The 14209-nt window shown below is 46.2% G+C and overlaps 1 protein-coding gene across 1 annotated transcript in view; it reads right to left on the minus strand.

Moving 5' to 3' along the window:
• Positions 1 to 14209, minus strand: part of MALRD1 (MAM and LDL receptor class A domain containing 1) — a 209708-nt gene that overhangs the window by 181462 nt on the left and 14037 nt on the right. The window contains exons 7-8 of the mRNA XM_064162534.1: positions 5274 to 5437; positions 524 to 616 (exon numbers count right to left, since the gene is read on the minus strand). Coding sequence (XP_064018604.1) covers positions 524 to 616; positions 5274 to 5437 — 257 coding nt within the window. The remainder of the gene's footprint in view (positions 1 to 523; positions 617 to 5273; positions 5438 to 14209) is intronic.

Consider the following 14209-nt stretch of genomic DNA (forward strand, 5'->3'; position numbering starts at 1 on the left):
CAGCCCCAACTCCTGCAGCATTTCTGTCTCTGACAGAGGTCCTTTGTATTGACCACATTTTACACGAGCTAATTGAGAGCAAGTTCAGAACATCTCTTGCTCCTGGCTGCTGTGGAGCATAGTTCTGCTGAGCCTGGCTCCATCCTCGTGGCACTCACCTCTATAGATTTATAAATACAGATGAGGGCAGCCCTCAGGCTCCTCCTCTCCAAGCAGCAGAGCCCCAGCTTGTCAGTCTCTCCTCATAAGAGAGATGTTCCATTCCCTTTGTCATCTTTGTGGCTCTGCACTGGACTCTCTCAAGCAGTTCTATGTCCTGCTGGAACTGAGGGGGCCCAGAACTGGACACAGCACAGTTTGTATAGGTGCATTTTGGAGCTATAACCAGAGCTTCCCTCACACTGAACCACAAGATCTCTAGGACACGTATCACAAAATAACCCCAAATAAATGAATTATCCTAGAAGTTTCACAAGCACTAAGGGAAAGCATCTTCCATACTCGAGCACTTTTTCACTCATACCTTTACATTCTTCAGTCCTGCTGGCAGCTGCACATCCACTCTGACCCACTGATTCTTAGTCATGCTGTTGGCTTCCCACAAGACACGTTCCTCCTGTAAAATGGACAACATTATGTTACAAAGCTGATTTTTGCTTCCTCTATACATTATCAAGACCCTTTTTTTCCCCCGTTAATCTTCTCATATCACAGCCAAAAGACCACAGAGTTGCTGTGAGGCAACAGAAGCTTCACTTTTTCATCTGCAGCCTTTGCAGGGGGCTGTGAGGCAGAGAGGAGGAACAAGACACGTTTATTGCAATTCATCAGGCTAATAACAGCAGTCAGTTTGGTAGAATTAAAGTGAATTAATATGCAAATTAAGTCACATTATTGATTAATTAATGTATTTCCACGGTGCTCCGTACGCGAGTTTCTTTTTCAGATCTCACTGCTCACATCAGGCTGTTATAATTACTTCATTTTTCCTGCAAGAGTCAAAAAGATCCAACCAGGAGTGATAAAAACTTTTGTTGTTGTGTTTTTTTTTTCTCTTTAATCTGCAAAAGGCAGAGCAGTGCCTGACGAGTCCTGGACATGTCCTTAGTCACCTCAGTCCCCATTTTTACCTCACCTCCTAAGGACAACAGCAAGGGTGCCAAGTCACAGAATCAATCACGGAATCATTGAGGCTGGAACAGACCTCCAAGATCACCAAGTCCAGCCTATGCCCTAACACCATCACATGGACCTGACCATGGCACCAAGTGCCACATTCAAGCTTCCCTTAAACACCTCCAGGGCTGGTGACTCCACCACCTACCAGGCAGCCCATTCCAGTGTCTATTTCCCCTTTCCATCTTGTCCTCTTACAAGTTGCCTGGGAGCAGAGCCTGACCCCTACCTGACTACAGCTTCCCTTCAGGTAATTATAGAGTGCACTAAGGTCCCCCCAAGTGTCCTCTTCTCCAGGCTGAACACCCCCAGCTCCCTCAGCCTCTCCTCATCAGCCTTCCCCTCCAGCCCCCTCCCCAATCTCGTTGCTCTTCTCTGGTCCTGCTCCAGCACCTCAATCTCTCTCTTGCAGTGAGGGCCCAGAGCTGCACACAGAGCTCCAGGTGAGGCCTGCCCAGTGCCAGTACAGGGCAGAATGACAGCCTTGGTGCTGCTGGACACACTGCTCCTGATACAGGCATCCTGGGCACACTGCTGGCTCCCTTTATGCAAGCACTCTGAGCCCTTTTGGTTCAACAATCTGATCCAAGCAGCTCGTGTTCATTCTGTGTCTGCTTATAATCCTAATGGGAGCATGCTGAGGCCACTGCAGTGAGAAGCAGCACCATGAGCTTCATTTCCCTAAATAAAATCTTGTCAAGAATCAGCTCTAAAGTGGAGAAAACCCAGAAAGACAGGAACAAAGGCAGGGAAGGGTAATACAAGTAGGCTCACCACTGCAGCTATCCATAGTGAGACCTCTTTCAACAGTGTGCAAAACACTGCTCATTGCCTTGCCACAAAGCACCTTACAAAGTTAGAGGCAGTTCAGGAAAAGCTATGAAAGGATAAAAGCAGTTTAACTTACAGGATACCAATGAACACAGATGAAATAGGTACCTGAAATGGAAAGAAAGCCCTGCAGAGACCTTAAAGCAGCCTTCTAGTACTTAAAGGTGGCCTACAAAGCAGCCAGAAAGGGACTTTTTATGAGGGGTGGCAGTGATGGGATGAAGAGGAACAGATTAAAGATGGAAGAGGGAAGATTTAGACTAGAAATTAGGAAAAATTCTTTCCAGTAAGGGTGGCAAGACACTGGCACAGGGAGGTTGTGAATGTCTCCTCCCTAGAGGCATTCAATGCCAGGATGGATGAGGCTTTGAGCAGCCAGCTCTAGTGTGAGGTCCCCCTCCCCAAGGCAGGAGGTTGGAACTGGATGACCTTAAAGATTCCTTCCAACCCATTCTGTGAACTTTCTGGCACAGATCTAGTTCCACACAACAGACATCAGCCTCTGACTGCAGCTCCAGGAAGCAAATAACATTATTTCCCTTTCTTACCACCTTTCCTCTGTAGTATTGCTCCTGCTTGTCAGATCCTTTGACCTCTTTGGTCCAAACAGTTAACCTCTCCAGCCTTTCCTTGTTATTCATCAGTGTGTTGCTTTTTCACTCCTTTCCCTCAAGATCTGTTTTGTTGATGCAGGCCAGCAGCTGCTCAGAATCCCATCACGCTTCCCCTTACTATGATATATTACTATCTATAAACAACTCTTTGTAAAGCTAACATGGGCAAGAATTGTTTCTTCTCCTGCAATGGTTATTTTGAGACACAGCACTACTCAGATTTGAAGGATGGAAGAGGCCATCCTGACTATTCTTATTAACTGCCTTTATAAAATCCAGCGTGTTTCTGATTTTTGACATTCCTCTGCAGATACATCCCCTGCTGTGCAACTGCCCTCAGCACTTTGTCCCTGCTTCTCTCATTTCAGCGAGGAATGTGGAACAAATGCCTTACTTCTCCCCCAGAGAGGAGTGAATCACCTCTGACTCCTGCAGAGGAGTCACTTGTGTGGTTTTCCCCAGGGCTGCTGAATGCTTACAAAAAATTTAGAGCATGAAGATATGAATGTGCTTGCACATATTAACAGCTCAAATTACCTTTTCTTGCTTGATTTCCATCTGCTTTGTAAGCTATAAAAGGTGTAAAGATTAAGAAGAGAAAAGAAAGGAGTGGTCGTGCACTTGAGCGGGATGCCTCGGGAGGTGCTGGTGTCACAGCTACAGGATGCTAGCGGTTGGAAAAGATCTCTGGAGAGCTTCCAGTCCCGTCCCCCCCCACCTCACCAGAGCAGGACCAGAGAATATAGCACAGGTCACACAGGAACACATCCAAACAGGGCTGGAAAGGCTCCAGAGAAGGAGACTTCACAACCTCTCTGGGCAGCCTTACACTCAAGAACTTCTTCCTCATGTTGAGGTGCAACTTCTTGTGCTGCAGTTCACACCCATTGCTCCTTGTCCTATCCCAGGGCACAACTGAGAAGAGTTTGCCCCTCCCTCTTAACCCCCAGCCCTCAGATATTTAGAGGGGGATGAGAACCTCCCTTGATCTGCTGGACACACTCGTCTTAGTGCCCCCCAGGATCCCACTGGCATTCTTGGCCACAAGAGCACATTGCTTTCACCCAGAGACCTTCTTGTGCACCGGGACACTTGTGGACATGTTGTCCAGAAGGGAACTTGTGGACGTGACACTTTGGTACACGGTTTAGTGGCCACAGCGCTGTTGGGTTGATGATTTGACTCGATGATCTTGGGAGTCTTTTCCAACCAAAGCAGTTCTGTGATTCTACAAACCCACTACTTAATCACACAGATCACACAAGATGTGGACTGGATGATCTTGGAGGTCTCTTCCAACCTGGTTGATTCTATGATTCTATGTTAGGGGGTGGAAGGGATCTCAAAAGAACACCCACTCCAACCGCCATATCAGAGCAAGTCACAGAGGAACACATTCAGGTGGGTTTTGAAAGTCTCTGGAAGAGAAGACTCCACAACCTCAGGGCAGCCTTCTCCAGGGCTCTGTTACAGTGGGAGCAATGAGTGAGCAGTGAATGGCAAGGGTTGGATCGAAGTCAGAGTTATCTTCTCTCATTTTGGTTTTCACAGAATCATTTAAAAATTATTAGACAGTAACTACTGTCAATATTTTGTGCTAGCAAGGAAGTTAGTATGGCAAAATGTGACTGTTCAATGTTAATTAAATAATATTTGTCTACTATATATTGATTAAATAGTATTGCCAAATCTCACTGCTCTCTTCTCTGCCAAAGATACTCAGGGACCTGGACAAGCTTGAGAGAAGGGTTAATGCCAGCTTCAGGAAGTCCAGCCAAGACAAATGCCAGGTCCTGTACCAGGGTCAGGACAATCCAAAGCACAAATCCAGGCTGTGCAGAGAATGGCTGGAGAGCAGTGCTGAGAAGGACTTGGGGGTGCTGGGTCAGAAGTTGAACATGAGCCAGCAAAGTGGGCTCACAGCCCAGAAACCAACCATGTCCTGGGCTGCACCAAAAGCCGTGTGGGCTGCAGGCTGAGCAATTACGCACATTCGTTCTGCTCTAGTGAGACTCCACTTGGAGTCCTGCATCCAGCTCTAGAGTCCCCAACACAAGATCACCAAGTCCAACCATTCTCTAACCCTACCAAGTCTGGGGCTAAACCACATCCCTGGCAGCCCAGAAGGCAGCTGTGTCCTGGGATGCAACAAAAGCAGTGTGACCAGCAGGATGATGGATGTGATTCTCTTCCTCTACTCTGCTCTTGAGACCCTACCTGGAGTACTTGTCCAGTTCTGGGGCCTCCAGTACGAGGTGGGTATGGATAGGATGAAGAGGAATAGACTGAAGCTTGAGGAGGGCAGACTTAGATTGGAGATTAGGAAGAAATTCTTTAGTGAGAGTGGTGAGACACTGGAACAGGTTGCAGATGCCCTCTCTCTGAGAGTGTTCAAAGCCAAGTCGGATGAGGCCTTAAGCTAGTGGGAGGTGTTCCTGGTCACAGCAGGGGGGGTTGAACCGAATGATCTTTAAGGTCCTTTCCAACCCGAACCAGTACAGTTGCATAGGTCAGTGGCACGATAGCAGGTTACTGTTTTGCACACACTAAGGGGGCAGGTCTGTACTTGTGGGGATATTCCATACATTTGGCTGTTAATCTCTAGGCTGCTGTACCTCTGCCCACTGCAGATGAATTCATGTTTCTCCTCACCTGCTTTGTCACCAGTAGCACCTGGAGAACACTGCTGCCTGCCATGGAGGAACGAAACTGCAGCTGGCAAGTCTCAGTCTCACCACAGCGATGACACATGGAGCTGTCAAAGCAAGCACTGCCATGCAGTGCGGTGCCAGTAGCTTCTAACCATGGAAAGTGCCCTGAAAGCAAAACAAAAGCAATCTTTAAAGAGCACTTTTTCACAAAAACAGATTTTTTTTTTTCAACTACATTGCTGTAATGAAACCACACAACCCCCCCATCAACAATGGAACCTCCTTCTCCTGTTGGTGATGTGACTTGAGTGTCTTATTAAAAAGATAAAAACCTGTCTTCTGTTTGGCTCACGATAATTACATCAAGTTGACAGGATCTTGAAGTTATTCCTTTGCATGTTAAAAGCTGTAAACAGTCCCACATTCACCTCAGCCTCCTTACTGGAAAGAGTCCAGCAGAGAGCCACGAGGATGACTGGGGGCTTGAGCATCTTCCCTGTGAAGAGGGACTGAGACCCCTGGGGCTGTTTAGCATGGAGAAGAGAAGACTGAGAGAAGATCTGATCAATGTGTACATATAGAACGGTTTAAGCTAGAAGGGACCTCAAAGATCATCTGGTTTTAACCCTCTGCCAGAGGCAGGAACACCTCCCACTAGAAGAGAATGCTCAAGGCCTCACCCAACCTGGCCTTGGACACCTCTAGGGAGGGAGCATCCACAACCTCCCTGGGTAACCTGTGCCAGTGTCTCACCACCCTCACTACAAAGAACTTCTTCCTAACATCCAGTTTAAATCTCTCCTCTGCCAGTGCAAATCCATTACTCCTCATCAGCCTTCCTGTAGGCCCTCTTCAGACACTGGAAGGATACTCCAAGGTCTCCTAAAAGCCTTTTCTTCTTCAGGCTGCAGAGCCTCAACTCTCATAGTGTGTCCTCATAGTAGAGCTGTTCCAGCCCTCTGGACTCATTCCAATATTTCCATGTCCTTCTTGTGTTGAGGGCTCCAGAATTGCACACAATACTCTAAGTGAGGTCTGATGAGAGCAGAGCCAAGGGGCAGAATCCTCTCCCTTGCCCTGCTGGCCACAATCCTATTGATGCAGCCCAGGACATGGTTGGTGTCTGGGCTGCACTCACACTGCTGTCTCCTTGGTGGGTGTCAAGTGGCTGGGCCTAATCTCTTTTTGGCGGTGTGCAGCAATAAGGAAAGGACCAACAGCTACAAACTGGAACATAGAAGGTTCCAGCTCAACATGAGGAGACACCTGTTTGGTGTGAGGGTGCTGGAGCCCTGGAGCAGGCTGCCCAGAGAGGCTGTGGAGTCTCCTTCTCTGGAGATTTTCCAAGCCCACCTGGATGTGATCCTGTGTGGCCTGTCCTAGGTGACCCTGCTCCGGCAGGGAGTTGGAGTGGATGATCTCTGGATTAGAGGTTGGTTCCTTCCAACCTCTAATGTTCTGTGATTTGCACTCACTCCCTACCTAAATGGAAGTATATTTGGAAACTTCCTCTTTCCATTGTAGTTCCTCCCAAAAAAAGAGATGTTTTTTAGTAACAGAGCTGTTGATTCTCTCCCATTCTTTTCTCAAGAGGTGGAAAGTGGCAGGCAGAAGTATCCTGCCTTACTGCCACAGGATGCATTTGAATCTCTGCCACGCGATCAAGGTCTTCTCAGCCAGATTTGCTACAACAAAATGTTGGAAGCACATTGTCTTTCCCTCCGAAGCAGAAAAGCAATTTGTGCTCTTCTTGACCTGCTGCTCCTCATAAAAGCACTCCTACAGAGATCTAAAAGAGCTCTCCAACCTTTCAACAGTCTCTTTTAGTTGTTGGAAATAAAAAGGCTGAATACTTTTGCACCAAATCTACCAGGTCCTTTTATTTCCCCCCTCCTGAGTTGCTGAATATTTTGCTGCCTTCAAAGCAGCTATTAAAAAAATATCAGGGAGGACTGATTAAAGGCCTTAAGACTACTATTTCTGTGTTCATGTCTCCAAAGACAGCTTATCTCAAAGGCAGATGCTGCATGAGTTATTCCAAGCTGAAGGAAGAAAGAATCAGTTCACCAGGACGATGTTCATTTTCACAAGGGAAAAAACTCTTCCTTTTGTTTCCCATTTACTCTGCCTTTTGCAATATTTGACACTCAAATACATAGCTACAACTCCTTGGAATTAGGTTTGTGATTCCATGCCTCGATATAACCAAAGCATATAGGAAGCAGTTTTTCAGTATGAATCATAGAATCAGTCAGGGTTGGAAGGGACCTCAAAGATCCTCCAATTCCAACCCCCTGCCATAGGCAGGGACATCTCCCACTAGAACAGGTCACTCAAGGCCTCGTCTAACCTGGCCTTGAACACCTCCAGGGAGCAAGCAACCACAACCTCCCTGGACAACCTGTTCCAGTGTCTTACCACATTCACTGCAAAGAAGATCTTCCTAACATCCAGTTTAAACCCATTACTCCTCATCCTGTCATTATGAGACCTTGTAAATAGTTCCCCCCCAGCCTTTCTGTAGCCCCTTTCAGATACTGGAAAGCCGCTCCAAGGTATCCTCGAAGCTTTCTCTTCTCCAGGCTAAAGAGCCCCAACTCTCATTGCAAGAGCTGTTCCAGCCCTCTGAGCATCTTCAGGGTGTCCTCTGGACTCCCTCTGACCCAGCATTCAGTTTGACAGCAGCCACTAAAGCATCTCACCTCTATGACAACTGCCTTGTGCAGAAAAGAAACTTGCTTCAGCATGACAGTTCTTTGACACCATTCCAAAACCCACCAGCTTTATTTTCTGAGCCTGGCATAACTCACATTCTTTCCTCTCTTTCCATTGAAGCTCCTGAACACTTAAAAAGAGGACAATGTGGACTTGCCATGGTAAGAAGTCAAGAGAACAGCAGGCAAAAGGTCTGTGAGACAACCAGAATGATCTTGCGTGCACAGGGGGATACTGAGGGGTCCTCAGGGAGTAAGTTTTACACAAGTGTTGTGAAGGCTTCTGAGAGAAGTTGAAGCCTACTTTCAGAACTGAAGCTCCCAGAAACTTGTGTCCTAAAACTACTGATTCTTTTAATTATTATCATTACTTTCCCTCTCTTTCCTGTAACCTTTAGAAATCAAATCCATATATCAGTTAAATTGGAGAGAGAATGAACTATGGTACAATAATTATTTGTTTTCCTCCCTTCCAGGTATTACTTTTTCTTTTTAATTACCCTTAGGTAACATTTATCAAGTGGGTGTCTAAGTGGTAACAGTATTGGCAGTGTTTTGCTTTCATTTATTACAAACCTTGCAGCTCTAAGGGCTGCATTTCCCTCAGCCCGAAACCCCGCAGAGTGTACCATTCTTTTTGTGCTCTGATCCTCTCTACATCACCTTCTCTTCAACTTTCATCACTTCCTGATTCTGAAATGCCAAACTTCTCAGAAACAACAACAAAAAAAGGACTTCATCCCTGCCAGTGGAGCAGTCAAGTCACAGAGACATGTGTGCTTCTGGCAAGAGGTGCTGGGATGGCAGTCCTGATAAAATGAAGTCTTTAATAACATCTTTCCATAAACCTTTTGTTGCCCCACATAAGGAAAGAAACAAAACACACACACACAAACCAAATAAACTAAAGAAAACCACAAACAAACAAAAAAACACCAAAAAACCCAATCACAACCAACCAACCCCAAAGCAAAAGTGATTTTGTAAGCAAAAGCTTGGAGTCTTGCTGGATGGCAAGACACTGATGGCAATGGAGCCCAACTACAGGCAAAGTTTACAACTTCCTGTTGTGTTGGCCCAGTGTCACCTTAGAGCTGGTGAACCTTTTTGTATCCTGCCACAGTGAAAATTCAAAAAGCCTGTAATGGAACCCTCAACGTGGGAAAGATGCAAAGGGGAACTTCCTGAGTGTAAGGGGCCCAGAGCCCTGGCACAGGCTGCCCACAGAGGTTGTGGAGTCTCCTTCTCTGGAGCCTTTCTAGCCCTGTCTGCATGTGTTCCTGTGTGACCTGAGCTAGATTATCTGGTCCTGCTCTGGCAGGCGGGTGGGCTCAATGATCTCCTTAGGTCCCTTCCAACCCCTAATACCCTGTGATCCTGTGACATGGACCCAATAGAGCTGGTCCAGAGGAGGTAATGAAAATGCTCCAGTTTTGCTCTGCTGGTAGCAGCTCTGCTACAAGGAAGGCTGAGAGAGATGGGGAGCGTTCAGCCTAGAGAAGAGAAGGCTCTGGGCAGACCTAATAGTGGACTGAGAGAGATGGGGAGTGTTCTGCCTGGAGAAGAGAAGGCTCTGGGCAGACCTAATAGTGGGCTGAGACAGGGGGTGCTCAGCCTGGAGAAGAGAAGGCTCCAGACAGACCTAATAGTGACCTATCAGTAACTGAAGGGTCTACAAGAAGGCTGCAGAGAGACTGTTTGCAAAGGCTGCAGTGATGGTACAAGGGGTAATGGCCTCAAACTAGAGCAGAGCAGATTGAGACTGGATGTGAGGATCAAGTTCTGCATGAGGAGGCTGCTGGAACAATGGAACAGATCGCACATGGAAGTGGTTACCCCATCCATGCAGATAATTCCAGGTGAGGCTGGACAGGGCTGTGGGCAACCTGATCTAGTTGAGGATGCCCTTGCTGAGTGCAGAGGAGATTGGACTGGATGACCTTTGGAGGTCCCTTGCCACCCAGACCATTCTGTAATTCCATTTTGCTGCTTGGCTCCACGTTAACCATTTGCTGACTGAAATCTAATGTTGCTTATTCTCCTTTAACTCACATTTTATTTCACATACCACACAACTTTGAATCTGATTTTAGACTACCTAAAACACAGAGTAGAATCCTTCATTTTCTGGCAAGTTTTCTTCCCCAGTACAAAACTGTTCAGTGCCTGAATCCATCTCCTGCAGCCATCCCATTCAAACATTTTGAGTCAAGAAGCAATCAAATCTGAACTGCCATTGTTGCTACTCAAAGGTGAATTTTCATGAACTCACAATGCATGGATAAAATCATGAAGACAAAAATAAGCTAAAAGGAGTAAAAAAGCATAGAGCAATAGAATCCCACAGTGTAATGATTTGGCTGGGTTTTTTTTTCCTGTTTAAACTTGAAGGGTTGCTCCCATTAGTTATCTGAAATGTTGGCTTTAAAAGCCAGGACATTTCCTTTGATTTATTTTTTCACCTCATAATCTTTATTTTTATTATGCAGGGAACTGATTTCTTTAGTTTCTTATTAAAGAGTTGTTACCCCAGGTGCAGGAAGCTAAACTGATCCAATGGAAGAGGAATGAACTGTGTGAGCTGTGGAGTATGCTGGAAACATCAGTAAGGAAAACAACAACAAAGCATTTTCTGAACAGTATTGCAGGGGACTATAAAACCTCTGTGAGAACTTTTGACACCAGAGAAATCAAGGGGAAAAGTTATGAAATGCCTAGAATACAACACCGGAGAAAAAAAAAGCAATAAATGGGGGAGGGAAAGTCCACCAAGGACAGAAAATATTTTATTCAATATAAGACTACTGGGAAAAGAGGATTATTCAAAGCCTATAAGCAATCCTTTCCTGATAAATACAATTGTCTCGACCTTTGTTTTTATAATTTCATTTCTTCTTTTCTATTTATAGGAGCAGAAGCTTTGATCAAAATCAGAAGCTAAAGCCTAGCCAAGCTCTGTTTGCACTGCAAGTCTGAGCCCCCAAGCATGGCATTCTTGCAGCTGTAGTTTGTATGCTTTTAGTTAATATTCAGCCTCTTCATTTATGCCTTGACAAAGCTGCATGAACATAAATAATGAATGGATTGAGAGCTAAACAATCACAGCTCAGACCTCTCAACACTTTCCACTGCTAATGATGAATTGCATTCTCTGTGTTGTCTTGGTAGCTATTTCTTCTCATATATTCTGTTTTCCTCTATGACATGGAAGCACTGGGAATGTCTCCCAGCAGGTGCTCATATGTTCAGCTTGCTCATCAAATCACCCCTAACAGTGGGGGTTGGAAGAGACCTATGGAGACAGCCAATCGTGCACTGGGATGCAGCAAGAGTAGCATGGCCAGCAAGGCAAGGGAGGGGATTCTGCCCCTTTGCTCTTCTGAGACCCCACCTAGAGTACTGTGTGCAGCCCTCAACTAAAGAAGGACATGAGACTGATGGAGTGAGTCCAGAGGAGGCCACAAAGATGCTCAGAAGGCTGGAACAGCTCTGCTATGAGGACAGGCTACGAGAGTTGGGGCTTTTTAGACTGGAGAAGAGAAGGCTTTGAGGAGACCTTGGAATGGCCTTCCAGTATCTGAAGGGGGCCTACAGAAAGGCTGGAGAGGGACTATTGACAAGGTCCTGACATGACAGGATGAAGAGGAATGGGTTTAAACTGGCAGAAGGGAGATTTAAACTGGATGTTAGGAAGAAGTTCTTTGCAGTGAGGGTGGCGAGACACTGGCACAAACTGCCCAGGGAGGTTGTGGATGCTCCCTCCCAGGGAGGGCCAGGTTGGAGGAGGCCTTGAGTGACCTGTTCTAGTGGGAGGTGTCCCTGCCTATGGCAGGGGTTGGAAGTAGAGGATCTTTGAGGTCCCTTCCAACCTAAACCATTCTATGATTATCCAGAGCAGGTGCCCCTAGAGCAGGCTGCACAGGAATGCATCCAGTGGGTTTTAAATTAGTCCAGAGGTGGAGACTCTCTGGGCAGCCTGCTCCAGGGCTGCACCAGCCTCAAAATAAAGTTTCTCCTCACCTGTAATGGAACTTACTACGTTCAAACTTGTTCCCATTACCTCTTGTCTTGTCAAGAAGCTATCTGTACATACCAATGCAATAATCATCCAGGATCTATACAAGAGAGAGGTTGCAACAAATATTGTTTGTGACCTGGTCCTGCAAAAGCCACTTGTAGAATTCCAGTGTATTTTTTGTTAGTGCAATGTCTTTATAAAAGGGACATCCATAGCCTTTACTAATAGATGAGGTTGTTGTGTTAAGGTAGGGCACTCACACAACACCTTTCATGGGAGTCTTAAAACTAGCACCAGGGGAGGTTTGTGTTGAAAATTAGAAGAAACTTCTTCCCTGAGAAGATTCTCAAAGACTGACAGGAGCAGGCTCCCCAGGGAGGTGGCTGAATCCCCATCCCTGGGGGTGTTTGTAAAAAAGAGATGGTTTGGGCCCAGACTTGGTAGAGTTGGTGGAAATGCTGAAATGATTCCATGAAATTGAAAGGTGTGGAGTCTTCTCTTTCTTTTTTAAAGGTAATAAAAGAAGTGATTTGTTAGTCTGTGTGGTCTCTGCTGTGCATAAATCACAGAACACTAGGGCTTGGAAGGCACCTCCAGAGACTGAGTCAAATCCCTCTGCCAAAGCAGGGTCACCCAGGGCAGCTCACACACGACCACATCCAGGTGGGTTTGGAAAGTCTCCAGAGAAGGAGACTCCACAACCTCTCGAGGCAGCCTGCTCCAGGCCTCCAGCACCCTCTCACCAGACAAGTTTCTCCTCACACCGAGGTGGAACCTCCTGGGTTCTAACCCGTCATTCTCCCTCCTACCACTGGGCACCACAAAGACCCTGGCACCTTCATCTTGACACTTATCCCTCAGGTGTTTACAGACATTGATCAGATCCCCTTCTCTTCTCCCATCTAAAATAGTCCCAGGGCTCTCAGCCTTTCTACACAGCAGAGATGTTCCAGTCCCTTCATCATCCTCACAGCTCTCTGTTGGACTCTGTCCAGCAGGTCCCTGTCTCTCTTGAACTGGGAAGCCCAAAACTGGACAAAGGATCGCAGATGTGTTCTCAGCAAGAACGTCAACGTGCAAAATCCTGTCTTAATAGTGTGTAAACACTCAGGCACTTCTGCCTGCTATTGAAATAAAGTTTGACTTTACAGTTCCTAGGGTGCCTTGGAATGGATGCTCAAATGCAAACAGTACCTAAGCATTCATCCTGCTGCTCGCCTTCAGGCCCACTCTATTTGTCTGGGCTCAAAGGTTAAGCAGCAATTCTCCACACTGTCAATTCTTCCTAGCTATCTCACACATTATACTATTACAACTAGTGCTACTTAACCCCTTTGAAGGCAGTCTCAGTAGACAAGCCAGACACTTATCTGGCAGAGGGATTCCATTTCCCATTACAACACAGAATTTACATCCATTAAGCCTTCAGTAACCTCTCCCATAAACCCACAGGCAAGCACCACACAGTGACTGCAAAACCAAGTGCTGCTCTCACTGCTGGAAATTGCAACTGGATTAATTGTATTGTTTCTAAGAGCAATAAACTGTTTTGTCTAATAAATGTTTCTCTACACCTCCCCCAATTAAAGGTCTCAAGTGAAATTCTCAGCTGTGTGCTCAAATACAGTAGTACTCACAAGTAATCCTGCCAAGTGTCAAAGCTAAACTGAACAAAACCCACAAAGGGCTGAAGGTTTAGAAGGATTTAATTTCACCCAACTGCTGCATAGGTCTCACACAAGGAATTAACAAGAGACTAAATCAGTTACTGGTTTCATAGAGTCATAGCATGCTTTGAGTTGAAAGGGACTTTAAAGATTAACTCTCTGTCACGGGCAGGGACACTTCCCACTAGCCCAGGGTGCTCAAGGACACAGAATCATGAAATTATAGGGGTTGGAAAGGACCTCCAGAGATCATTGAGTCTAACACACACACACACCACCCCTCCCACCAAAGAAGAATCACCTAGGCAGGCCACACAGGAACACATCCCAGTCCTATCCAACCTGGCCTTGAATACCTCCAGGGAGAGGGTATGTAAAGAGAAAAATAAATAGATATAAAGATAATTAGATGAGGAGAGGAGCTGGAGCTTCCATTAAGGTGTTTCCTGTTTTACCAGCACTTGTGTTCGCAGTGCCCTTACTAATCAGCCACAGCAGAAGCTAATCTAAGTACAAACCACACACAATTAGTTTCCAC

Source organism: Pogoniulus pusillus, chromosome 23 (assembly GCF_015220805.1).
Source record: "Pogoniulus pusillus isolate bPogPus1 chromosome 23, bPogPus1.pri, whole genome shotgun sequence".
NCBI classification, from domain to species: domain Eukaryota; kingdom Metazoa; phylum Chordata; class Aves; order Piciformes; family Lybiidae; genus Pogoniulus; species Pogoniulus pusillus.